General features: G+C 33.1%; 1 protein-coding gene and 1 long non-coding RNA gene across 2 annotated transcripts in view; one reads left to right on the forward strand and one right to left on the reverse strand.

Annotated features, from left to right (window-relative positions):
* On the forward strand, positions 1–25,889 carry LOC127709846 (uncharacterized). Its single transcript, XM_052215518.1, has 14 exons — positions 1–133; positions 2,671–2,818; positions 3,982–4,121; positions 6,377–6,512; positions 7,532–7,627; positions 8,230–8,366; positions 10,115–10,206; positions 11,397–11,481; positions 12,579–12,650; positions 13,297–13,392; positions 18,730–18,888; positions 21,068–21,163; positions 22,788–22,915; positions 25,606–25,889. The coding sequence occupies exons 1-13, from the start codon at positions 38–40 to the stop codon at positions 22,908–22,910; spliced, it is 1,476 nt and encodes a 491-aa protein (XP_052071478.1). The 5' UTR covers positions 1–37; the 3' UTR covers positions 22,911–22,915; positions 25,606–25,889.
* LOC127710157 (uncharacterized) overlaps positions 1–26,114 on the reverse strand; it is a 460,084-nt gene that overhangs the window by 136,667 nt on the left and 297,303 nt on the right. The window lies entirely within an intron of this gene.

Below are 26,114 nucleotides of genomic sequence, written 5' to 3' on the forward strand. Positions count from 1 at the left end.
GAGACCCTCTAATATTTCTGAGCTCGACATCAGAGCAATGGAAGTTAATCCTACTGACTACGACTACCCTTTCGAAAACATAGTATTTGAAGGAGGTGGACTAAAAGGTGTGGCTTTCTGTGGATCTATACAGGTAAGAGTTCCTTCATCAGTGGTTGTGCTTAATAATTGTTAAAGTGATATGTACATAAAGTTATACTCCTCGTTTCTTAAGCTCCTAAGAATGTAAAAGATTTTATTTAGTTATATTTAACCGTTAAAATTTAGAACATGATTACATTTTCACTTTTGAAAACGTGTTAATATTACCATGACCATTTTTGTGTTTGTCATTCATAATGGTGAAGATGCATCTTTCGTGCAATACATTTTCTGTTTACTTTAACTTTAGGAAAACCTAGATGTGTACCATTAATGAAAATGCAAGCTTTTATTTTTGTTTGTGGTAGATGAATTTAGTCTAAGAGATTGTGATCAACAAAGGACATTTTCTATTTCTTAATTTTATCAGAGACAGCAAAACTGAAAAATAAATATCATTATGCTGAAACGATAGGTCATATCATGATTTTTTTTTCTGAAGCCCAAATTTTTAAAATTCAGTTCGGCCCTTCACCTTCAATTTAAAATATAACTACTTGCGTTTCAATTATAGACAATATGATTTCATAGTTTTTATACCTTGTGTATTTGAATGTCTACAAAATACAACAAAGTAAAGTTTGTTTGTTTCTTAGGTAAAACACCATATCAGTATAGTCTTTTGTTTATTGTCCAATTAAGATAGCAATGGTGAGTCATTATTATCCAACCAAATCATGGAACAGTTAACCAAAAGCGGCAAAGACAATCAAACTGACCGCCAAAGGAACGCAGATTATCTGAATTCCAAATATAGTTTATTTAACTATATAGTTAGTATAAGAATTGTTCATACCCTTCATCACAAAATTTGATGTAGAGTATCTAACCGATCGCAATAGCACCTGTGAGCAGAACAGTAATATATTTTGACATTTACCCTCAGAACTTTTAACTACATGGGAGTTATCTACGTCAGCACTGTTTTTTCTTTCTTTGAAGCCGAAAAAAGATACTAACATATTTGTTCAAATTGTTCATTATAACATCTTAATTTTGTAATCAATTTTTACCATGACTTCTTATAATAGTCATTTCCGTAATTTTTTCATGAGCAGTATACCAGTGGAACAATATTTTTTTATTCGATGTTTTTTCATTGACGGCAAAAAATTAAGTTCGAAAATTGATATAATCTTAAAATTAATAATGGAAACGGGGAATGTGTCAAAGAGACAACAACCCGACCAAAGAGCAGAAAACAAAAAACAGCACAAGGCCACCAATAGGTCTTAAACACAGCGGGAAAATACCGCACCCGGAGGCAGGCTTCAGCTGGTCCCTAAACAAAAATGTGTACTAGTTCAACAAAAATGGACGTCACACTAAACTCCGAAACATATAAATGAACCAAAATTTAAAAAAACATACAAGACTAACAAAGGCCAAAGGTTCCTGACTTGAGACAGGTGCAAAAATGCGGCGGGGCTAAAGATGTTTTGTGAGATCTCAACCCTCCCCCTTTACCTTTAGCCAATGTAGAATAAACAAACACACAGCAATACGCACAGTAAAACTTGTTTAGCTTCTGACCTTTTATTGTTGTTCTCTTCAGAAAACGTAACACTTAATATCTTCAAAGAGTTTTTACCGAAATTGTTCGCTCTGACATATTTATACCCCCGCTTTAAAAAAGGGGGGTATACTGTTTTACCTCTGTCTGTCCTTCCGTCAGTCCATTCGTCAGTCCATCCGTCAGTCCATCCGTCAGTCCATCCGTCAGTCCGTCCGTCCGATGAATATTTTCGTCGCATTTTTGTCAGGAACTACTGGACAAGGATTTCTGAAATTTGGTTTCAGGGTTTATATAAGTAAGTTACACCGTGTGATGCGTTTTCAGATTCATCACTTAACAACTTCCTGTTTACCGAACACTTGTATTATTTTACACATGATAGCCAAGTTGAAAATTTTCGTCACATTTTTCTCAAGAAGTACTTGACAAGGATTTCTGAAATTTGGTTTCAGGGTTTATATAAGTCAGCTTTACTGTGTGATGCGTTTTCAGATTCATCACTCAACAACTTCCTGTTTACCGAAATATTACGGCGGGGGTATCATCATTGAGCAGTAGCTCACAGTTTTACTTGTATGGATCTGCAAATCATTGGAGATTTTTTTACATGAGTTTTCTCCCCATAGATATTTAAATAAGTCCTATACATGTATAACTCTTAAACTATATTTTGTGTAAACTTAACTTCTTTGAAATGAAATCCATAGTCTATGACCTTCAAATTGAGGTCAAGATGAAAGGTCAACATAACGGTTTTAATTTGACCGTTGCTTGTAATCTATATTGAAAAACAGAAGAAAATTTGATGCAAAATATTTAGGATATTAAGACCGGTAAAATTTGATACTTATACGCCTTAGTGGTGACTTTAAGTACAAGTTATCGTCCTTCAATAATTTTGTTAAGTCTGCTATCCAATATTACCGAAAGTGAATTTCTATATCTCGGAAGGTACCAAAACATTATTAAACATCATAGTGGTTAAATATGTTTTTTTTTCTTTTTTTTTCTAGGTATTAGAAGAATTGGGTATTTATCCGAAAATTAAAAGGTTTGCCGGTACCAGCGCTGGTGCAATAAAAGCTGCTTTGATTGCTGTTGGATATAATTCTAAAGAAACGGAAGATTTCCTCAGTAAAGATATGGCTAAACTTTTCTTTGGTAAGATAATCTTATAGATATAGAAATGTGTTTTTAATAATTTTGATATATTTGTAGTTAGACATTAATATAAAAAAATGTTATGCCTATCTAATCAATATGCAATGGTAGGTTCCTGTTTAGTTTTACCTTTTTTTTTAATCAATTCCAACCGAAGAACCTTTAGTGTTCGTTAGAAAGTCTGCCGTTGTGATTGTCAGATGCAAAGTTCATCTTGTATTCATTGTATCGTTTTACAAAGAAGAGTGGGTCCTCGAATAGTTTTAAGGTATACATTGTTCTAATTCAAAGATCATTACTTGAAATGCAAATGCCAAACGTCGGTAAAATGAAAATCAAGATTTGGTGAGTTATTCGGTAAAAGTATTATTATACCTCAATGAACGTACTACAAGTTCATACAACGCTCAGATTTGTATATAGAATTGTGAAACATTGTGTTTATAAGGATTATACCTATACATGCTACGATTGGATCATTGTTCCCGATTGCTATTAATTATAACATAGTAATCATAATGAAAGTGTTTTTACTTTATTGATTCTGGAATACAATTACTAGTAAGTCTTTTAAGTGTGCATTTGTTGTACGGATTGTATTTTTATTTGGTACTTCTTGTGCAATTTTCTGTTGACGATGAAGGTGTCAGACCACCAATTCACCAAGTCCAATAAAAAGTAGCTCTTCCTTGACAAAAATCGTGCTTTTGATATCATTGTTTACTTAAACTGACAAACAAATTTGCAGAAATGAAACTTTTGGTGAAAGAGAAATATATGTAGACCATTTTGAGCCAAAATTTACTTGTCCATGATTTTGCTCTCCACGGTATACTTATTAAAGATTTCCACAAAACCAGTTTTTTTTTGTTAGCAGTTGACTTCCGAACGGTCGTGTTTCACTACAAGACTTTGAACATTGGTTAAAAATTGGCATATAGAAAGGTGATACATGTGCAATTCAAAATATACCTGGTTTCTATGAAGTGACATAAAAAGGTAAAATATTCAGAAAGCTGTGAAAAATGAAAAAAAAATGGTTGATTATATAGGGGTTTTGAATTGTTGGTATTGCACTTACTAGACAACTTTAGTTCTTCTTGTGTAATTGTCTGTTGACGATTAACATCTCATTAAACGATGATACGTTTTTCTTATTTAAGATGCTCGTTTTGGAATATTCAGTTTATTGCCAAACTTACTAACAGAATTCGGTTGGAATCCAGGAAACAGATTTTTGGAAACCCTTGGTGAAGCATTAGCCAGTAAAACAAATGGAAACCCGGACCTTACTTTTGCTGAGGTAGTACGTCTTTTAGAATGTAGATTTGTTAAAAACAAATTGTAACCGTCTCCTTATAATAGTAAAAACTATTTATAGTTTCGAATAAAAGCTGTACTTAGTAGCAATTAAAGTCTAAAAGGCGCATACAAAGCCATTACCAAGAGAAATAATTAAAATAAGCATTTGTTCACAAAACATTACAAAGAAAACAAAAGATTGATCGAGTAACACGAACCTTAACAAAATTTTGTTTACTAAGGATGTAGAGATAGGTGTATCCAATTTTGCTATTTTTTTATGAAACAAACTATTTTTTTCATACAAAGAGTAGAAGATACCAAGATACAATCAAAATCATAAGTAATAAGTCATAAGGAAAGACAATACCATGACCAAAGACAACAACAGTCCACAAAACACAACAGAGAAAACTAAAGACTTAGCAACATGAACATCAGCAACAACCAGTTCCTGCTCCATTAGTGACACATGCCTTGTCATTTATCATAAAAAAAAAAGTAATGATTGGTTGTCAGTCGTCATACAATAACCGAATGATATATCTCTCTAATGATAAACCTTAAACGTGAACGAATGTGAAAGTTTGTAATGAAACATAGTAAAAGGACAGAACATCAGCAAGAAAGCTACAGCTAGAAACAACTCAAACATTGAAAAATAAATATAACAACATACATACAATACGAAAGCAACACGAACCAGACTAAAAAGAACAAATATGAATTGAGTTGATCCGGAGGTGTTAGCAGTCCTGCTTCACTAGTGGTACCCGTTGTGTTGTATGTGACTCGTAAATATCTGGTGATATGTCGCATTCTTTGGACGTGTTAAACGAGGAGACGAAGACGGGATTCTATCAATTCATCTTTAAGTTTTGAAATTAGAAATACTTATGTAAAACGATGTGAAGTGAAATGATGTATTATTGCATGCAAAGAATTTATTGTATGTGCATTCTTGTAATCTAAGAGATTTTCTGTTACGGTTTAATTGCTTATTATTTGGGATTTTCATTTTGTTTGGAGGGTATTTATAATCAAAATACTTTCATCTTCAGTTGCCAAATTGAACAAATTTGTTAGTCGGTATAAATCAAGTCATTGGTTCATTTTCAATAGGATGTCATTAATAAAATTGAGTTAAGCAAGCACCAATCACTCAATGATATTAAAACGTATGATAAAGCAGTATGTAACTTAACGGTTACTTAACACATAGACAATTGACTATCAAACATGGTCGCAGCCTTTATACATCATTGTTCTGGGCTAAACCAATAAAGTGATTCCAACATGGTCAAATCCGACCTTCGACCTTAGGAATTTGGCCTGTGACCTTTAAAAATGCTAAAAACCGTTTTACTTAATTGTTTTATTTGATTAAAAGTGACCTGGTGATTTTTAAACGTGACCTTGTGAACTAAGAGGTAACCCCCAATAATGATTTTATAGCTATCTGTTTTGAAATTGTTTTAACGATACAAATTTACGAAGGTTTTACGAACTTTCTAACATTGACTCGTGAAACAAATGAAAGGAATATTAGTTAAATATACATTTGTTTCTTAGCTAAGTTTCACATATTACTGTTAGGAATATAAAGAATATAGATATTACATATCATAGAACTCATCGTGACATAACTATAAATATAACGTATTATAGAACTCACCGTGACATAAATATAGATATAACGTATCATAGAACTCACCGTGACATAACTATAATAGATATTATACATCATAGAACTCACCGTGATATAACTATAGTTATTATGTATCATAGAACTCACCGTGACATAACTATAGATATAACGTATCATAGAACTCATCGTGACATAAATATAGATATAACGTATCATAGAACTCACCGTGACATAACTATAATAGATATTATACATCATAGAACTCACCGTGACATAAATATAGATATAACGTATCATACAACTCACCGTATTATAACTATATATATTACGTATCATAGAACTCATCGTGACCTGAATATAGATATAACGTATCATAGAACTCACCGAGACATAACTATAGATATAACGTATCATAGAAGTAACCGTGATATATCTATAGATATTACGTATCAAAGAACTCACCGAGACATAACTATAGATATAATGTATCATAGAAGTAACTGTGACATAACTATAGATATGACGTATCATAGAACTCACCGTAACATACATATAGATATTACGTTTATTTAAAAACTGTGTAAAAATGAAATGTTTCTTCTTTGTAGTTATATAATTTATATGGAAAAGAATTATGCATAGTTGTAACTAATTTAAACCACCTAACAGAGGAATATTGCCATGTTAAAACTACACCAAATATGCCAATCAGACTTGCCGTTCGTATGTCAATGTCCATTCCAGGTACTAAATATCAAAATTATATCAACACTTATTGATCGCTTATCTCGAATATTTGATAGAGCTAGAGTTCTGTGAATATTTTTTCTTAAGTAGCTAGGACACACCATATTATCGACTATCGGTACGGCAGTGGCTACTACGATTGGATCATTGTTCCCGATTGCTATTAAAAGTACTATTTTTGCTATCGTGTACAGCAGATGTTTGCTGGTGTTTCCGATTACATTTTCAATACACTGGATTTTGCAATTGTATACACCAAATGTTCATTTGTGTTACCTATTGCATCTGCCGTACCAATAGCTGGTAATCTGGTGTTTAAGAGACATCGAAGTTGCATGTATAGTTATAATCCTTATAAAAACAATTTATGTGTTTAGCTGGAATTCATTTCAGTCGTACACATTTTGACTTCTAATACTAGTACATATGCAGGAATAAATAGATATGTAATATAATTTAAAGTTTCTGTAATATTAACAGATGGACAAACATCATTTTAAATCATTACTTAGAAGTAGCAGCAAATTAGAATGATAATACAAAGTTACAAGATATTGAAATTACATCAATGCACTTACGGGCATTTTGGAAATTTATTTCTTATCAGTAATGCTCAAAAGCAAACTTTGGAAACACGAAAGTATCAAACTTTGAAAACAATAAACCCAAAATAAGACTCCCAAAAAACTATAAAATATGTTAATAACGAAAGAGATAGATGTCTGTTTGCTCGATTTATATAATTTTCATGATGCAAAAATGGTTCGGTCTGAATTAAAGGGAATATTGGGTATATGTCAATGAGATAGCAACCAAATGACACAAGGAACCAAAACAGACTTCTAGAGGTCAACATTTTGATTCATTTTAAGTACTTACGTAGTTATAGGAGCATGTTTTCTAAAACCAATGTTGGTACGTAGAGCATTGTATATTTATGATACTACAATAAGATAGGAACCTATTTACACAGAGCTGACATATCTATAATAATCTACAATTATGTTTTACACAAGGCATGTTCAAAGCTACAACGTACACCATTAATGGAGAGACAAACACTTATGTTGATGGAGGACTCTTGTGTAATTATCCTTTACATTGTTTTGATGGTATGTATACAATTTGGTAATTATTGAGTATTATGTAAATTCTTTGTTTCTTTTCCCCCTTTATGATAAGTTTGCGCTGATCGTGTTTTCTTCCAATGATTTTGAAGCTGCTGTTTGAAAGCTATTTTTAAAATGTTTGATATTGGACAGTAAGAGAGTCGTGATTGATTCATGCCACACACGTTTTACATAGTATTGCTTTATTTGTAATGTTTTCTTGAATACCTGTATAATTGAATTAAGTCTATTTTCGTTTGTTACGTATATATACGTATTTTTACATTGTTTTTTATTCTTTTACTGATCGTAGTGACAGAGAAAGGGTTGAGTTTCTATACAAAGCTAGTTTAAACCAGTTACTGGTATATGTTGTCGCTGTTTCTTATATGTGTGTATTGAGAATTTTGTATTGGTGTCAGGGATTTCGTCGCCTTAGATGAAATCATTAGAAAATTGTATGAACTCTGAATAATTCTAAGTCTGCTATAGGATGGGAGTGCTTTTCCATTGCCGAGGACTGTATAGTGTCATTAAGAAGGCGAAAGTTCTAATTTAATTGATATTTTATCATAATTTATACTTTAAAAAACCTGTATTTAAAGGTTGGTGGTTGTCGATGAAACCAGAAGATGGTTATCTGGACAGATTACAACCGTTGGAAGCGATCCCACATCTGCTGGAAAGAAAACGTCGTTTTGCATACGACCCGAAAACAAACAAAACCCTCGGTGTTACCGTGGTAAATATAATGTTTTCCCCTTTCTCTTATTTGATAAATATCAATAAACATTTGTGCATCAGATATATTAATGTCATGGCATGCATACTGTATCAAAAAGGAATAATAATCGATTCATAAACTGTTTTTAGGATTACACTATCTCTAATTCATTTATTATAATACCCTTCAGAAATTCACAAGACATTTTTGAAAGGATTGATTTTTTTTTACTATTCTGGTAATTCAGGGGCCAAATAATGGCTCATAACATACCTCTTCGTTTCACTGGCAGCACAATGGTTTATAGGACAAACAACAGAGAAATAACATACCTCCTCGTTTCACTGTCAACACAATGGTTTATAAGACAAACAACAGAGAAATAACATACCTCCTCGTTTCACTGTCAACACAATGGTTTATAGGACAAACAACAGAGAAATAACATACCTCCTCGTTTCACTGGCAACACAATGGTTTATAGGACAAAAAACAGAGAAATAACATACCTCCTCGTTTCACTGTCAACACAATGGTTTATAAGACAAACAACAGAGAAATAACATACCTCCTCGTTTCACTGTCAACACAATGGTTTATAGGACAAACAACAGAGAAATAACATACCTCCTCGTTTCACTGGCAACACAATGGTTTATAGGACAAAAAACAGAGAAATAACATACCTCCTCGTTTCACTGGCAACACAATGGTTTATAGGACAAACAACAGAGAAATAACATACCTCCTCGTTTCACTGTCAACACAATGGTTTATAGGACAAACAACAGAGAAATAACATACCTCCTCGTTTCACTGGCAACACAATGGTTTATAGGACAAACAACAGAGAAATAACATACCTCCTCGTTTCACTGGCAACACAATGGTTTATAGGACAAACAACAGAGAAATAACATACCTCCTCGTTTCACTGTCAACACAATGGTTTATAAGACAAACAACAGAGAAATAACATACCTCCTCGTTTCACTGTCAACACAATGGTTTATAGGACAAACAACAGAGAAATAACATACCTCCTCGTTTCACTGGCAACACAATGGTTTATAGGACAAACAACAGAGAAATAACATACCTCCTCGTTTCACTGGCAACACAATGGTTTATTGGACAAACAACAGAGAATAATTCACGCGCATGCATTTCATTAAAAATTACGTCGTTGAACGCATTCCATATGGGCATTCAAAACCATAACGTAATTCTGTACATCAAAACATCTAAATTTCGCAAGTACGCATTTGTATATTCGAAATGGTAGAAAGAAAGAGACATATCGTTTCTTTTGTCAATTTATGTGTTCCCTTCGGCAGCGTTAATGGTAGAAGGGTCGATTTTGGCCTCCATTGGAGAAGGCATTTAGATTGTTTTTCTGTATAATATTTTAATTCAAATCTACGTAAGTGTTTTACAGAGGCATATAGATTGGTTTAAATTTTTGTTTTTGTTTTGTTTGGTGTACATGTATTAAGATTTTGTTTTGTTTCGAAATTGAATACAAAGGTTATATATATAAAGGTTATATACCTGGATTCTGGTATAAAACAGACAAAAAATGGACACAAACACAAATTGAATCGAATTCACTGCAAAACTCAAACTAAATGAGATTAGTCTTGAAGTCATAACTTTGAAATTTGGAATACGATTATCGTACTCAGAACCAGAGTTCAACCAATGAAAATACTGGATTTGGTGTTATTATTGATAATGTTGTGAAACAATGTTTCTCTTTTTTTCAGTTTTCTGATTATGAATCTGGCGTTTTCCGTTATGCATTAGAGAAAAGGTTGGGTGTTCATATCGACAAGTTTCCTGACACAAAGCTTGCAAGGCAAGTAAATGCTTAATGTCAACTCAACTGGAGAATTGACTAGTAATGCTTAATTACTAGTATTAAGATCAAGATAACACCTTACAACCAACAAAATATCACAAAACATCTACTCATCAAAATAAATAAACCAAAATAGTTGAGCAGCAACGCATAATAAAGTACCATGATGAAAAGAAAATTGGTCTAAAAATTCAAAATTTTAAAATTTCATGACAAATAGAATAAAGCAATTAAACTTGAAGAAAATAGTTCAATATTACTTATTACTAAATGTACTTTATCAGTTGACATTATCATAGATAAAAAATATAGGATTGTTCACACGCTCGCAAAATCGTGGCTGTCTTCTCGTTAACATGTAGAACAAGTTTCGGAAATTTATACGATAAACTGTTACTGTTACCCAAAAAAATACTCGTGCATATAATATAAGTTGTCTTAAGAGGCGTAAAAACTCCAACAAGTGAACCTTGAACAAGTTCTCTTATGAATTTGAAATGTTCTGATATTCGCCAGTGGATGTTAGGCACATGTCAATTAACATATAAGAATTTAAAAACGAAAGAAAATGAATGACCAGTCAACAAACACATGAAAGACTTCACCAAACAGTGATAAAATCAGAAAGCAGAGATATGCAAGTCCATATACACACAACAACTAGGTAGCAATCTCAAAACACAATGAAAACCTAAATAGACATTTAGAGGGAAGCTTTCTGTCAAATCAAGGGTACTTGTTCGTAATTAAAAAGATAAAATGAGCCGATAAATTGATCTGGAGGTGAAAATGAGCACAGGCATCTGACAAGCTTTAAATAATTCAAAGTATAGATAAGTGGGGAATGAATTAGAGATCTACCATCAATACCAAAATCTAAATTAAAAAAATACACCAACAAAATACCAACATGACAAAAATAAAGACAACTGGTACCAAAGGAAGACACATTAACATGTGTAGGGATTAAACTATATCTTTTGTATTCAACCATCCTCCTTTTTTTTCAAACAGTGTATGTACATCTCAGATCCTCGAAATATCAAACGTTGCATGATTACTTTCAACAAGTAGTGGAAGTGATCGTTATCATGCAACAATCTTTGCTTCAACTAATACATGTATGCATTGAGTAGCAAATTGTTCATTTAACGATATCTAATATGGTAATTTAAACAAATTATCAGGAAAGTGTCACAAAAGAAGAACTGTCAGGAAAAAACTCAGCACGAATATCACAGAGTAATCAGAGCTGTTAATGCTTTTCTGAAGGTAAATTTGTTTTTTTACTAATTAGTAACATATAAAAGTTACTATTGATATACAGTGAAATAGGTTTCATTTCATTTTTACTATTATGATAAATCTTTTCAATTAAAAGATATAGGCTAGCAGTTACTAAAATTGGAACTTAAGTTAATTGATTTTATATTTTCAAGGAGATGTTCACCTTATAGTCTGTTTTTTTTTAATTTTGTACCTGTTAAACTATAATTTTGGAATTTCAAACTGTAACTACAAAGCACATGGTTATCAGGCTCTTTCACAAGTTGCTAAATGTGTAGAAAGAAAATTTAAAGACAGTTTATTCAATATCTATTATTTGTTTAGTAAAATTTGGTTTTGTATATTTTTATAGAAGTTTGCGATGTTATCGAACACACGGTAATTTTTAGACCTTGAACGTTGTGGTTTTTTCTTCTGTTATGTTTTGTATTTCTTTAATAGTTTGATCATGATGTTAATCCTCGTGTCAACTTTACAATGCAAAGGTATCCCAATGTAATTTTTGTTGTCTATTAGGCTGGTTATACGGACGAAATTTACCTATCTGAGTGAATTAACTCTAAATGTATCCAACATAAATTAGTAAGTGATGTTCTACCTTAAAGTTTCCCAAGAAATCTTCGTTAACTCTGTTCAGACATTAAGGTTTTCTGGTAGATTTTCGTCATCTCATTTACAACACATTTTCTATTTCATTTATCAAAATTTATATGAGACACCGGAAATCGAGAATTCAACACGGCGCGAAATGAGATTCAGTTGGTAAATTGTCAAAAAAATGACGGCGAGAAAATGTCCCGGTTCAGATTGCCTCATTATTAACAGTCACTGTGGCAAGTGCACGTGAGAGAAAAATAATAGTACACCCTGTTACTCTCGGTTATAACAATTCAAACACCCAGTTAAAAACCTGTAGTTTTATCCTTTGCTGCGGAGAATTTAGAGTATACCCTCGAGCTCTGAATAACTATCAAATCTTTTGTCGTGTATCTATTTTTAACTTTGAATACTAGTATATTAATAATTCAAAAAATGCTTATATCTGAAATTACATAGCTCTACGGTGGCATGATTATTTCTAGGTTTTAAAGAAACATAATATTGATGGGGATGAGGTGATTGATCGAGAAGAATTTATCAACGCTTTTCAAGATGTAAGTATCATTTAATGCTAACACAATATAAACACGTTACGTAGTGTTTGAAGTTTTTTGAATAAGCTGCACTTTGAAGAAAGACTATTCTGTTTGCCTTAGCATACATGTAGAGTGACGAGGTTTTTCAAAGATGATTCAATTTTTCGTTTTTCTTGGCATTGATGAATTAGTTTATTTAAAACTGATTAAATAATATTGAACTAGATTGAATTTGAATTGTTTGTAATTTTTACATCTTGGTGAACATAAAAAATAGCTATGCTGTGATTTTATTATATCACAAGAAGTTAACCATACAAATAAGAATCACACTAGGTATTCCGATCTGAAACCGAGTAGAGATTCGAATCCCGAGTAGCAATTAATGAAAAGTTTGTAACGGTGGGTGGGTAAAATGTGGATCCGATTCCTACGGAGGAATTATGCTCCGTGGGAATCGAATCCCGGTTTTACCTACCCACCATTACAAACTTTTCATTAATTGCTCCTCGGGATTCGGATCCCTCCGCGGATTCCGGATCGGGATACTAAGTGTGAGAGTAATCTTTCCAAGTTTATAATTGCTGACTCGACTCTTATATATATAGTTCATAATTGCTGACTATTATATGTTTAAACAATTGTAACCGTTATTTAATTAAAGGATGAGCTAACTAAAGTCCATGCCAACTTACTGTTTGGGGAACATTGCAGTGCTGAGTTGGCCTTTGATGCCATAGATAAGGATGGGAATGGCGAGGTAGGTTGGATTGAACGTGTGTTTTGACCCTTCGCGTCACGCCGCGGGGTATATAGTAATGGTTTCCGTCCGTCAGAAACATTGCAATACTAAGAGACCGTTAGAAATAAAGCTTTCATACTTGGTAGGATTATTTGTCGTCATATTCAATTGACCGTGATATATCGTCAGTTTGATTTAACAATTTGTATGCGTTGGTTGACCGTTATGGAATATCCGTTTCATAGATGATAGCGGATATGTTCCTAATGTCTTAACTACAACCCCGTTCCCTTTTCACGAATGTGACCTACCGAATTAGACTATTTACCGGGTTTGTACTAACATGAGCAACACGACGGGTGCTACATGTGGAGCAGGATCTTCTTACCCTTCCGGAGCACCTGAGATCACCCCCAGTTTTTGGTGGGGTTCGTGTTGCTTAGTCTTTAGTTTTCTATGTTGTGTTTTGTGTACTATTGTGTGTCTGTTTGTCTTTTTCTTTTTTAGCTATGGCGTTGTCAGTTTATTTTCGATTTATGAGTTTGAATGTCCCTCTGGTATCTTTTGTCCCTCTTTTATAACCACTGGTTCGATGTCTCTGCTGGTGGACATTTTGTCCCCAAGGACATCATCCGCCCAGTAGCAATATTGCATGAATTTACGAAGATCAAACAGAATACTGGCTCGGACGTCGCCCAGTATAAAAAGGTCCGAAACAGACGTCACCATGGACACGGTGTCGTCTGATATGGCAGGTGTCCCCTCATCACCAGACATGACAAATATTCCAAACATGACACATTCAGATCATCATACTAGTGACATGTCACAATAGCAATAGTCTACATGTACAGCCATGTTCAGTTCTTCTAAAATACATTTTGGATTTTGATGACTCTGAATAACACTGTCTCATTTCGAAATGTGATTCCAATGACTGCAAAACATGTGAAGTTTTAATAACAGATGCTCAATTCACTAGCAATTTAACAAAAAAGTCTTATTTTACCAGAAGTTACGATGATCTGAATTGTAAATCTATAAATGTCGTCTACGGATTAAAGTGTAAACTTTGCGGATAGGTATACGTCTGTGAAACTAAAGGAAGGCTAAACAAACGTTAGTTTGCAAGTTCGCAAGTTCGCATCATCGAAAAAATATACCACAGGACTAACAATCCTCATCTTGCAACGCTTCTCCGTAGACAAAAAGAAGACTACTGGATTCGACAGTTGGGAACTGCGACACCATATGGTTACAATGAAAAAATTGATTGTATAGGTATTCTATCTAGTCCTTCCTGTAGCTCGGTGAATGTGATGAATATTTTCAACTCAACTCCTCGACGTAGACGCAGTCATGGTCATCGTCATTATACATCACCAACTCTGCCATATCGTGAGCCTAAATCCATCAATTGGAAACACAACTTCAAAATACTGATGGATTCAGTCGAGGATTATGCCAGGCAAAGGGTTAAACGCGAGAAAGAAGACGTAGATACTCTTTCCGAATGGATTAAGGCTGTGAGGTCGTTGATACAAATCAGAATTAAGAAACTGAATGGGTCTATCAATACCCATGCTACGTCAATCTTTAAAGACCCAAGTGTTGCAAAACACTTGTCCTACCTCCATGACAAATGTGTTGTTGTCCCCGCAGATAAAGCCCCAAACAACATCGTTTTTGTGTGTAAATCACATTACATAAACTGCTTGATAAATGAATAAGGTATTAACAATTCACTTGGAAACCCAACATATACCCCACGACACTTACTAAAGAGGAAATCCTGGATAATCATAGGTCTGTTCTATGTTCCTTTGGAATTTCAACCAAAGATGAAGAACTGGATCTTCCATCACTGTATTGGATACCTAAACTACATAAGTGTCCTTACAAACAACGGTATATTGCTGGGTCTTCCAAATGCTCCACGAAACCTCTTTCTAAATTATTAACATCAATTTTATCAGCAATCAAAGCCGGGCTTCAAAGTTATTGTGAAACTGCCTATTCTAGTGGTGGCGTGAATCAGATGTGGATACTAAAAAATTCCAAAGATCTTTTAGAGAACATACAATCTAAGACTCTCCCATCTTGCAATAGTATTAAAACATTTGACTTTTCTACACTTTACACAAGTATTCCCCATTCCAAATTAAAAGACAAATTGAAAGAGTTGGTATTACTTTGTTTCATTAAAAAGAATGGCGAACGTAGATACAAGTATCTTGTCTTGGGGAGGGATAAATCGTACTTTGTAAAGAATCACTCTGATTCAAACAAAAAATTCTCTGAAACTGACATTATCAAGATGCTTGATTTCTTGATTGACAACATATTTGTTACGTTTGGAGAACGTGTTTTTCAACAAAATATCAGCATTCCCATGGGAACCAACTGTGCCCCTCTTCTTGTCGACTTGTACCTTTATTCTTATGAGGCTGACTTCATACAGGAACTTCTTAGGAAAAAAGAAAAGATGTTAGCAGTATCATTTAATTTTACTTTCCACTATATAGATGATGTTCTCTCACTAAATAATTCAAAATTTGGTGACTATATTGAACGCATCTATCCCATCGAACTAGAGATAAGGGATACAACAGATACAGTTAAGTCTGCCTCATATCTTGACTTACATCTAGAAATTGACAATGAGGGTCGGTTGAAAACAAAACTTTACGACAAGAGATGATTTCAGCTTCCCAATTGTGAACTTTCCATTTCTATGTAGCAACATTCCAGCAGCGCCTGCATACGGAGTATATATCTCCAAGTTGATACGATATTCACGGGCTTGTATTTCCTATCATGATTTCCTTCATAGAGGATTGCTTCTCACAAGGAAGATATTAAGCCAAGAGTTCCAAATGGTGAAGTTGAAATCATCCCTTCGTAAATTTTACGGACGCCATCACGAGTTGGTTGACCGTTATGGAATAACCGTTTCACAGATGATATCGGATATGTTCCTTATGTCGTAACTTCAATACCCTTCCCTTTTCACGAATGTGACCTACCGAATTAGACTATTTACCGAATTTGTAATAACATAAGCAACACGACGGGTGCCACATGTGGAGCAGGATCTGCGTACCCTTCCGGAGCACCTGAGATCACCCTCAGTTTTTGGTTGGGTTCGTGTTGCTTAGTCTTTAGTTTTCTATGTTGTGTCATCTGTACTATTATTTGTCTGTTTGTCTTTTTATTTTTGGCCATGGCGTTGTCAGTTTGTTTTCGATCTGTGTGTTTGACTGTCCCTCTGGTATCTTTCGTCCCTTTTTTATGGGACTTAGACCACTTTATTGAGTATTGTAACAATGATAACTTTCGAACGCAACTTTTCTGAGTCCGTTTTACAAAAAGCTCTCATACTTGGTAGGAGTGTTTGCCATCATGTGAAGTGTGGATAGTTGTCTTATTGGCAATCATACCACATCTCCTAAATTTTTGTATTGACCATATTATACCGTCGTTTGATCCGACATTTTTATGTGAGTTATTGGAGTTTGACTAATTTTATGGAGTATTGTGACAATACCATTTTGTGAACGCAGTTCCTGTAAGGCCATTCGACAGAAAGCTTTCATACTTAGTACAATTGCTTATACATAGTTGATCATATAGTACCACCGTTTTGATTTGACCATTTTTACGGGAGTTATGGGGCTTTGACCATTTGTTGGAATATTTTAACAACAACACTTTGTTAACGCAACTCCTTTGAGACCATTTGACAGAAAGCTCTCATACTTGGTAGGATTATTTGCTATCATGTATGTGTATCTGACCATATTATACCGTCATTTTGATATGACCATGTATGAGCCATGGGAGTTATGGGACTTTTACTATATTTTGACTATCGTACCACAATGACACATTGTAACACGCATTTTAACTCCTCATTTATATAGCGCGTTAGACATTTCGCTACGGCGTAGCAATCTTATTAAATGTATATTTTAGTTATTTATCTTAATAAGGTAATATTTTCTGGTTACTTGGGAAACGATCGGGCTCCGTATGCTTCACAAAATGCTACGTATCACAAAGCAAGTAATTGTAACAAAAACAAATTCATCAATATAACCTGATATCTGAGTTCTTCAATCACAGATGCAGAATGATCGACATCTGGCATGAACATAAATCCGCTCAAACGAGTGATAGGGGCCGCCTTGAACATGCTGTTAAATGTAAGCTTTTGCTTAGTGTTGATAATACACACGGACTTTGTCTCGATAAGCAACAAGAAAATCGCTATTATTTTGATTTTGTGTTGCGTCATGTGCAATTATGGATTTTGTGACATAGATTAATACATCATATTCATCCTTTTCCGTTGCGTATTTTTTCTAGAGATAAGTTTTCTATGTTGTAAAACTTTTTCTCTTGAAATTGTTAATTAGGTTGTCCGAAATATTTGCCTTATCCATGCATTATTTCCTGCAAAGTTATCTAACAAGTATCGTATATATTTTTTGTATTTTACAATAATATTGTCGAGCAAATTATAAAAGTATTTGTTTGATTTATTTCTTTGTTTATAGTTTTTGATATCACCCGTATCTGTGATCTTCTATGCAACGATTTAGCTTAATTGACATCTTGCGTAGTGTTTCGCTCAAACAGTTGCTAGGACCGTCTTGAGTTTGAAGTGAGGTGTTACCTTTTGCTCCGTGTTGAATGCTTCTCTGTGACTTTCACATAACAACAATAAAAGTGTTGTTCCTTTGCTTTGGGGTTGTCAATTCCAATATATATTTTTCAGGATGTGATTTAATACAATACACCTTTTCGTCCTTTTCCCATTAAAGACACAATATTATCTGGCATCTTTATCACCATAAAAAACTATCAAAAGCAGATGAAGCGCAGTTTTAAAAATGTGACGAAGTAGAAAGATCATGAAAGAAGAATCAATTATTTGAAAAAGAAGCCGTGCAAACAACAAATTAAAACAATTTCCTCTAGTGAAAAGTAATTTGTTGAATCAAATTATATTGTAATATATATCAGGAGGATATTCATTTGTAAAATGTTAACATATAAAGCTAATACCATTAACGGTACCAATTTTTTTACTGCACCAGATGCGCATTTTGACAATAAATGTATCTTCATAGATACCCATGGCCAAAGTATTTGAAAAATCAAAACTTATACAAACATTAAAGAGCTTATCAAACCAAAAAGCACCTAAAATATAGCCAAATGCGGACAAGTGCTTAGTACTTATCTAGACATTGCTAAACAAATAAGCATTTTAACTTTTTATACTATATTGCTTGTGTCCGCCATGAAAATAAGTCTTTTGTACTATAAAAAGTGGTTTGTATTTTGCAGATAGAATTTTGCGAATTAAAAGAGTTCATCGAAAGTTCTGGTATTTGCCTACAACAAAGGTTTCTGGGATATCAGCGGCAGGAAATTACTGGATTTTTTTCTTTTTTTAATGTACTTCAGGATGCTCTTCTTCTTAATGTCAAAAGAGTATTTGTTGAGGTAAGTTGATAGATAAGGCAACAGTAGTTTACCGATGTTCAAATCTCATAAATCGATTCAGAAGACAAATCAAGGTAACTAACAAAAACTGAGGGAGTCGCATGAACCCCAAAAGGAGCGATATTGTGAGGTAATAGAATGAACCCTAAAAGGAGCGATATTGTGAGGTAATAGCATGAACCCCAAAAGGAACGATATTGTGAGGGAATCGTACGAGCCCTAAAAGGAGCGATATTGTGAGGTAATCGCATGAACCCCAAAAGGAACAATATTGTGTAAGATAAATTGGAATCACTATATACTGATGCCTTCTATACTACATTGTTTGTAAAAAGGAAAAGTTTTTGTAAGAGTACATCGAACGAAACAAATAATAGTTTAATGAAATTGGTTCAATTAAAATTGTAGCAAAGTAGATGTACTTTTTCAAAAAGTTTCGTTTCCAATCATTTTTCACTTGCATCCGGCAAAAACCTCACAAACATATATAGATATGTAAACATTATTCAAAATAGCGATATTGCAGACATAAAATAATCAAATATATAATTTCATGCATGAACTTAGTTAAAAAAAGGAAATATAAATTCACATATTTTATCCATTTCGCATTTTTTTTCAAATTTAAGGTATCATTTTCCTGTAGCTATGTACTTTGCATATTGTATGTAAAGTTTAATGGTTATATATGTATGGTAGACAGAAAGAAAGAGAATTTTCATCTTATGTTGTAAATATATATAGACAACTGTAGTTAACCGATGTTCAAATATTATAAATGATTTTTAATTTTAGGTAAAAAATATTCGACTGAATAGTTTGCATAAACATAGTTTCAACTGACTTTTACAGTTTGTTCTTATGTTGTGCTGTTACACCATTGTAACAGCTTATGGTAGGGTGGAACAAAAACAAAATGGTTCAACGCCGCCACATTTTTCATGTGCCTGTTTCAAGTCAGGAGCCTGTAATTCAGTGGTTGTCGTTGGTTGCTGTCTTAAATCTGTTTTACGTTTATTGTTTTGTCATAAAGTAGGCTTTTTGTTTTTTCGTTTGAATTGTTTCACTTTTTGGCATGTCGGGGACTTTTATAGCTGGTTATTTGGTATTTGTTTTGCTCATTGTTGAAGGCCCTACGGTTATATATTATTATTCCTTAAGTCCACGTAAGTTGGAAAGTTGTCTCATTGGTAATCTCCTTACTTTAACAGTTGTGAGGCGATTACTTCCATCGTATCCTTTGCTCATTATCTCAGATTTCCATATATGGTAAGAAAAAAACTCTTCAAAGAAACCAGGCTTATGATTGATTACAATCTATGTAAGACTCATCAGTGGTGCTCGAATAAAAAAACCGTTGGAAGATTAATTCAAACACGAAGATGAAGAGCTTTGCAAGCCAAACATTCAGAAAAGTTGTGCCTAAAAACGAATAAGGCCATCTATGCCTGTGGGTAGAAAACAAAAAACTAATTGTTTTGAATGATTCAAAATTTAATAAACAAAACTTAAAAAAAAAAATAACAATATAAATTTATTTCAACACAAAGTGCAGACTACCGGGTTGGTAATACCATTGGGGACGAAACGTCAACCAGCAGTGGCATAAACCCAGCCAAGTTTTATTTAAGGTTAGAGGAACCTGGAGTCTCCAGAGAGACCCGCTGGCCTTCCTTCGACAAGAAAACTGACAATTCTAGTCAATTAAGATAGTAGTCAGACACACCTGTCAAGTTTACGGAATTCGAATTCACAACCTCAGTGTTGACCCGCTAGCGATGTACTACTTAGATCACTTGGCCTCATTAAATTTTTTGCAGAAAATTACCATATCTATGACATTTCATAGCAACACAAAGTGCTCACTTCTAAAAACTCATCAAAGATAAAATCATCATTACTACATTAGATACAGTAAACAATAATTAAATACCATGGGTAGTCTGAAATGAGCGCGTAGAGCAAGTTTGCTGCTTAAAACCCCGATAGCCACTACAACATACTCTAGAAGCATCCGCATGCTATCAAGGTATCAACTATATTGCCTCACAATATAATTATTTCTACAAATCATAAAATAATAACAATACGGCACAGATAGTGATGTATTTGTCATTATCAAATGATTTAAAAACTTCGTTTTTTTTATTGTTTTGCGTTTAATTGTTTTAATTATTAGGCGAAAGACCTTGACAGAACTGTGGGAATAAATACAGGTCACGTTGGAACGATGGATTTTCAATTGGAACCAGAAGACAGAGCTTATGCTATTGAAGTATGTAAAGTCCACACATTTGTTGTATCTGAATACCAAAAAACATTTCTTGTTGGTTTAATACGGCTGTTAATACAATAAGAATGATATATTGTAGGGTAAAATCGAAAACATTGTTTTAATGATAATTATTTACTTTACAAAAGAGAGTGGGAAGATACCAAGGGGCAAACAAAACTCATCAGTCTAAGACAAACTCGACAATATCATGTTAAAAACGACGAAAAGACAAACAACAGTCTACAAAATACTACACAGAAAGACTGAGCAACACAAACCCCACCAAAAAACTTGGAGTTATAATTCAATATTATACTTCGGCCAATTGCTATTTGATTGGTTATGTTGACCGGGAATATGAGCCCATATACCCTGTGAACAAAAACGAAGACCAAATGTTAAGTAATGTTGAAATTCGAATACTCCTGTATTAGATACTTATTACTCGGCCCTGACCGGCTGAAGGGTGTATACAACACTCGCAGTGGAATATGAGCCATATATTCCCTGCGAAGATCCCGAATAACATAATAATCATACGACAATTAGTAAAGGTTGTATGAACGTTGAATCTATTGCCGTGACGTAAACCTATTTATTAAACAGCCTTTATTTTGTTGTGAATCAACACTTCTTAAAATCGTCACCTAATTTTATTCGATTGTTAAAGAATGTTTGCTAAAGTTTTAACTTGGTTTTAATTGGCAATGGCCTGTTGACTGTTTTGTGTTTACGAATGAAATTAGTGTTTTATCTGCCGTCACTCGGGTTTGAATTTACACCTTGAAGTCTCCTACACTTTGTAACTTACATCGGCGTAACCTATCTGGATAAGATTTAGTATGCCTTTAAGATTTCATTTAAAATATTAACTAAATACCTGCATGTAGTTCTTACAATAGATTTTGTAGTCAACTAATTGTTTTGTCAGCAGAAACTAATTAAAATATTATATACCTCTGGGCAAGAATGGATGCGTAGGATTTTCGCCTTTAATATGTTGTAAAAAACGGTTTTCGTATAGTGTTAAGTAATAGCCTTAAATTTTGACTAATTATAGAAATAGCTGAGTTAGAAATGTATAGATGTAAGTTCGATCAGCGTGTGTGTTCGAGTTTGTGTGTGTTATTTTTTTTCAAAAGGTATAATTTTCGATGATTATTTTTTTCTTTTTACCATTTTTTAAAGAAAATTTAATCGTCGATTAACAAAGTAAGATTTGTTTAAGTATTTGAATTCTTACTTCATGGGTTTCAATTCATAATTTTCCAAATGCTTATTTTCAAAACATCTCGAATATCAATCAGCAATTTGGCTTAATCCTTGTTATCTAAAAGTATGTTTTTTTTCATTTCTTTGATGTTGATAATTTGAATCTACATCTTGTATATTTTATTGTATGATTTATTTTATTGCGTTATCCCTAACTATTCAAGATGTTTGGTGGTTATTCGAACTCAATGTTAATCTTTGACGAGTTTATTATTAGAGTACAATTTAAAACAGAAAGGTCACTTTGAAAGAACAGAATTTTTTATGCTGACCAACGTTTTTTCATTGTTTATCTGTACCTTAAGGACCTTGTAAGCTAGTATAATACTTATGATGCTAACTTTTTTTATAGCAAGGAAGGAGGTCAATGCTTAGTTTCCTAAAGTATTATGCAACATCGAAAAATCTGAAGAAACGTAAGCGTATTGAGAGTATTTCAGAAGAGGAGTCACACACGGCAAACGTTGTCATGTAAGTACTGTAAGTACAAATCTCTCTCTCTCTCTCTCTCTCTCTCTCTCTCTCTCGATTTATCTCAAACTGAACTGTTACATTTTACCACAACTGAACAAAACAGAGTTAGGATACAATCAAAGTTATTGAAATTAACAAATGTTTGAACGTGTAGCAATATTTCTCTTGACCAGTTCATTGCCGATGGTGGAACACCCAAGCTTAAGCTGTATTGACTTTGTTTGTCAAATACAACAACGATCAATTCCAATTTGTTCAGATTCATTTGATATTAAAAATCGTTAGGTCTTTTCACTGAAGCACTTTCAAAATCCTGGCATTCATATGAAAAGCATTCAGAAATGAAATTCTGAAGTCGTGATACTTCTCTTACTACTCTTAATCGAATGTGGATTCTTAAAAACTAAAATAAACATTTTATAAGTTGTAGAAATAAATAAGTCAGAAACCACACTAATTCAAACAACTTGTAGTTGCTTTGTTTTTTCAGTTATCCTGAAAATTATAAATCAGAGGTCATAACTGTTAATGTCAAATGGCAAGAATTATCAGCAATACAAGATCTACATAAAAGCCAAATGATCGAACCATTTGATTATTCCTTAAGGAGTATTTGTCCTTAAATGACGATTTTTTTTTCTATTTTCTAATTTTCATAGTTTTGCCTATTTTCTCGAAAAATATAATAGATAGGCAAACTGTAAACAGCAATTATGTTCAGCAATATTGGAACTACAAAAATGCCAAAATGACCGAAACCATTGGATGACTTCTTAATTAGTTATTGTCCATAAATGACATTTTTTGTGCTAATTTTCATGTTCTTGAAATACACAGGCAAAAACTGTAAACAGCAAACATGCTCAGCCGTACAAGAGCTATAAAAGTGGCAATATGACTAAAACGATTAGATGACTCATTGAGGAGTTATTGTCTTGAAATTATGGTTTTAGACTATATTATTTTTGCTTTTGCCAGTTATCTAGAAACTTTAATAGGTAGGTATAAAGTGCAAACATCAAAAATTATCAGCAACACAAGATCTACAAAAAATGCTAACAACTGAAAAATTTGGTTGACTTCTTATAGCAGTTATTGACATTAAATGACTAGACTTTGAATTTTAGACTAATTTTTATAATTTTGCCAAATATCTCGACAACTTTGATTGATTACTAGAAACTATAAATAGCAAAGATGATCACAATACCAGATCTGCAAACTGCCAACGTGACCCCACCATTGGGTGACCCATTTAGGAGTTATTGTCCTTAAATTACGGTTTTAAACTAATGCTGGTGCCAATTATCTAGAAACTAAATAGATAGGTAGAAACTGTAAACAGCAAAAAATTATCAGCAAAATAAGATATATGAAAAAATACCATACCATACCAATGAAACCTTTGGGTGACTTCTTGTAGCAGTTATTGACATTAAATAACTAGCCTTTAATTTTACTGATTTTTATAACTTTGATAGATAAGTAGCAACTATAAACATGAAAAATTATCAGCAATACAAGATCTGTAAAAATGCCAATTCGACCAAACCTTTCGACGAGTTATTAAAGAGGTAATGCACTTGAATGATAAAGTTTATCCATTTGTTTTGCATTTCGGAAATAAAAAATTATGTTAGATAGAGAGAAACTGTAAACAGCAATAATGATCAGCAATACAAGATCAACAACAAAAATAATTTGGTTATGAATTATATTCTTATCTTTATTGAGAGTGGCCATTGTTGAATATGCACATAGATCTAAGTGAATTACACATGCTCTTTATGGCATCTAGATTTTAATAGAATGTTCTGTAGATTTATCTTGCGTGAAAAATATAGCAAAAACGTGTACGGATGTTTATTGTAAAATCCATTACCCAATTATATCATCTAGATTTGTTTCAAGTATAATGAGCGTTCATTAATCCTTTCAAAATATCATAATTTTTAACAAACTGTAGCTTAGTTCTAAAATGTATACTTGATACGATATGTACCCTAACGTTTATTTTCGTTAACATAACTTGATTTTCTAAGTAACAATATATTTAATACAACACCTACCTATAGCTTATACATATCACATATGGTTCAATTATCATGAGCTTAAAATTAAATAGAAATGAATATATGAACCACTAAAAATACTGGACAGTATCTTGTTTCATACAAATAAACAGTCCAGTTAGAATTATAATCAGTCAAAACCAATGTTATCACCACTAACTGCTACAGCTTTACGGTTGACATTGAGAATGTGTAGTGAATGATCGTAGATTTAATAAAATTCATGACTATATCATTTCCGTTATTCAACAATTTTAGAAATTCGGACTGTTTGCTGCGTCCGGCCTGGGCAATACGACGGGTATTGCACATAAAGCAGATACTGGTTACCTTTCCGCAGCATCTGCTATTATGAAACCTTGACAAATCATCAAAGATACTAGTATTTCAAATGGTATATAAACTCATCGTAGATACCAGGATTGAGGATTGAAATTTTGTACGCCATTCACGCGTTTCGTCTACAAAAGACTCATAAGTGACGCTCTTATCTAAATAAGTTAATAAGGCCAAATAAAGCACGAAGTTGAAGAGCATTGAGGACCCAAAATTCCTAAAAACTATAATTTATAGTTCATTTCTGTACTTTCGTTTTAAATGTTAATAAGATTTGTTGCATTTCAGGGACATTCAACATACCAATCCGTCCTATGTTTGCATTGAAAGTTAACCTGTTGATGAAACTTGTCTCTTTGAAGCCATAAAGACGAAAACATGAACTCTTTATTGTGTCAAAGACTTCCGCAATAACGTTGAGATTTAAGCACACTGTTTATATATGTCTTCCACTAGACTATGTAGAAAATAAGGAGATGTCATGATATGTAGATACGAAGCATTGTTATTCATTTATGTATATATAATATTAAACATATAAACACATTTTATTAAACAATTTTCGAATGTTATATGTATCAAATGTTTCTTTGTATTGTACATAGTCTCTTTTATGAAGTAGATAGAATCATGCATTAATCAGGTGGTTGTACATTAGACAGCATGAAATGAATACCACTGTTACTGCTGTTTTACATCTAAATATTTGCTGAAAGGTCTTCATGATCGAGTTTGTTTTAGTGCATGAATACATGTCAGGACAAAAATAAAAACAAAGTAATAAAAAAACCGAAAGA

The sequence above is a fragment of the Mytilus californianus genome, unplaced genomic scaffold (genome assembly GCF_021869535.1).
Source record: "Mytilus californianus isolate M0D057914Y unplaced genomic scaffold, xbMytCali1.0.p SCAF_1, whole genome shotgun sequence".
NCBI classification, from domain to species: Eukaryota; Metazoa; Mollusca; class Bivalvia; order Mytilida; family Mytilidae; genus Mytilus; species Mytilus californianus.

What these genes read in the sequence shown, in the direction of transcription:
- LOC127709846 (XM_052215518.1), top strand. Translation starts at nt 38, where the DNA reads ATGGAAGTTAATCCTACTGACTACGACTACCCTTTCGAAAACATAGTA. An exon ending in CGGACCTTACTTTTGCTGAG is followed by an intron (nt 4,122 to 6,376) that starts GTAGTACGTCTT and finishes TCTTCTTTGTAG; the next exon opens with TTATATAATTTATATGGAAA. An exon ending in CCTGACACAAAGCTTGCAAG is followed by an intron (nt 10,207 to 11,396) that starts GCAAGTAAATGC and finishes ACAAATTATCAG; the next exon opens with GAAAGTGTCACAAAAGAAGA.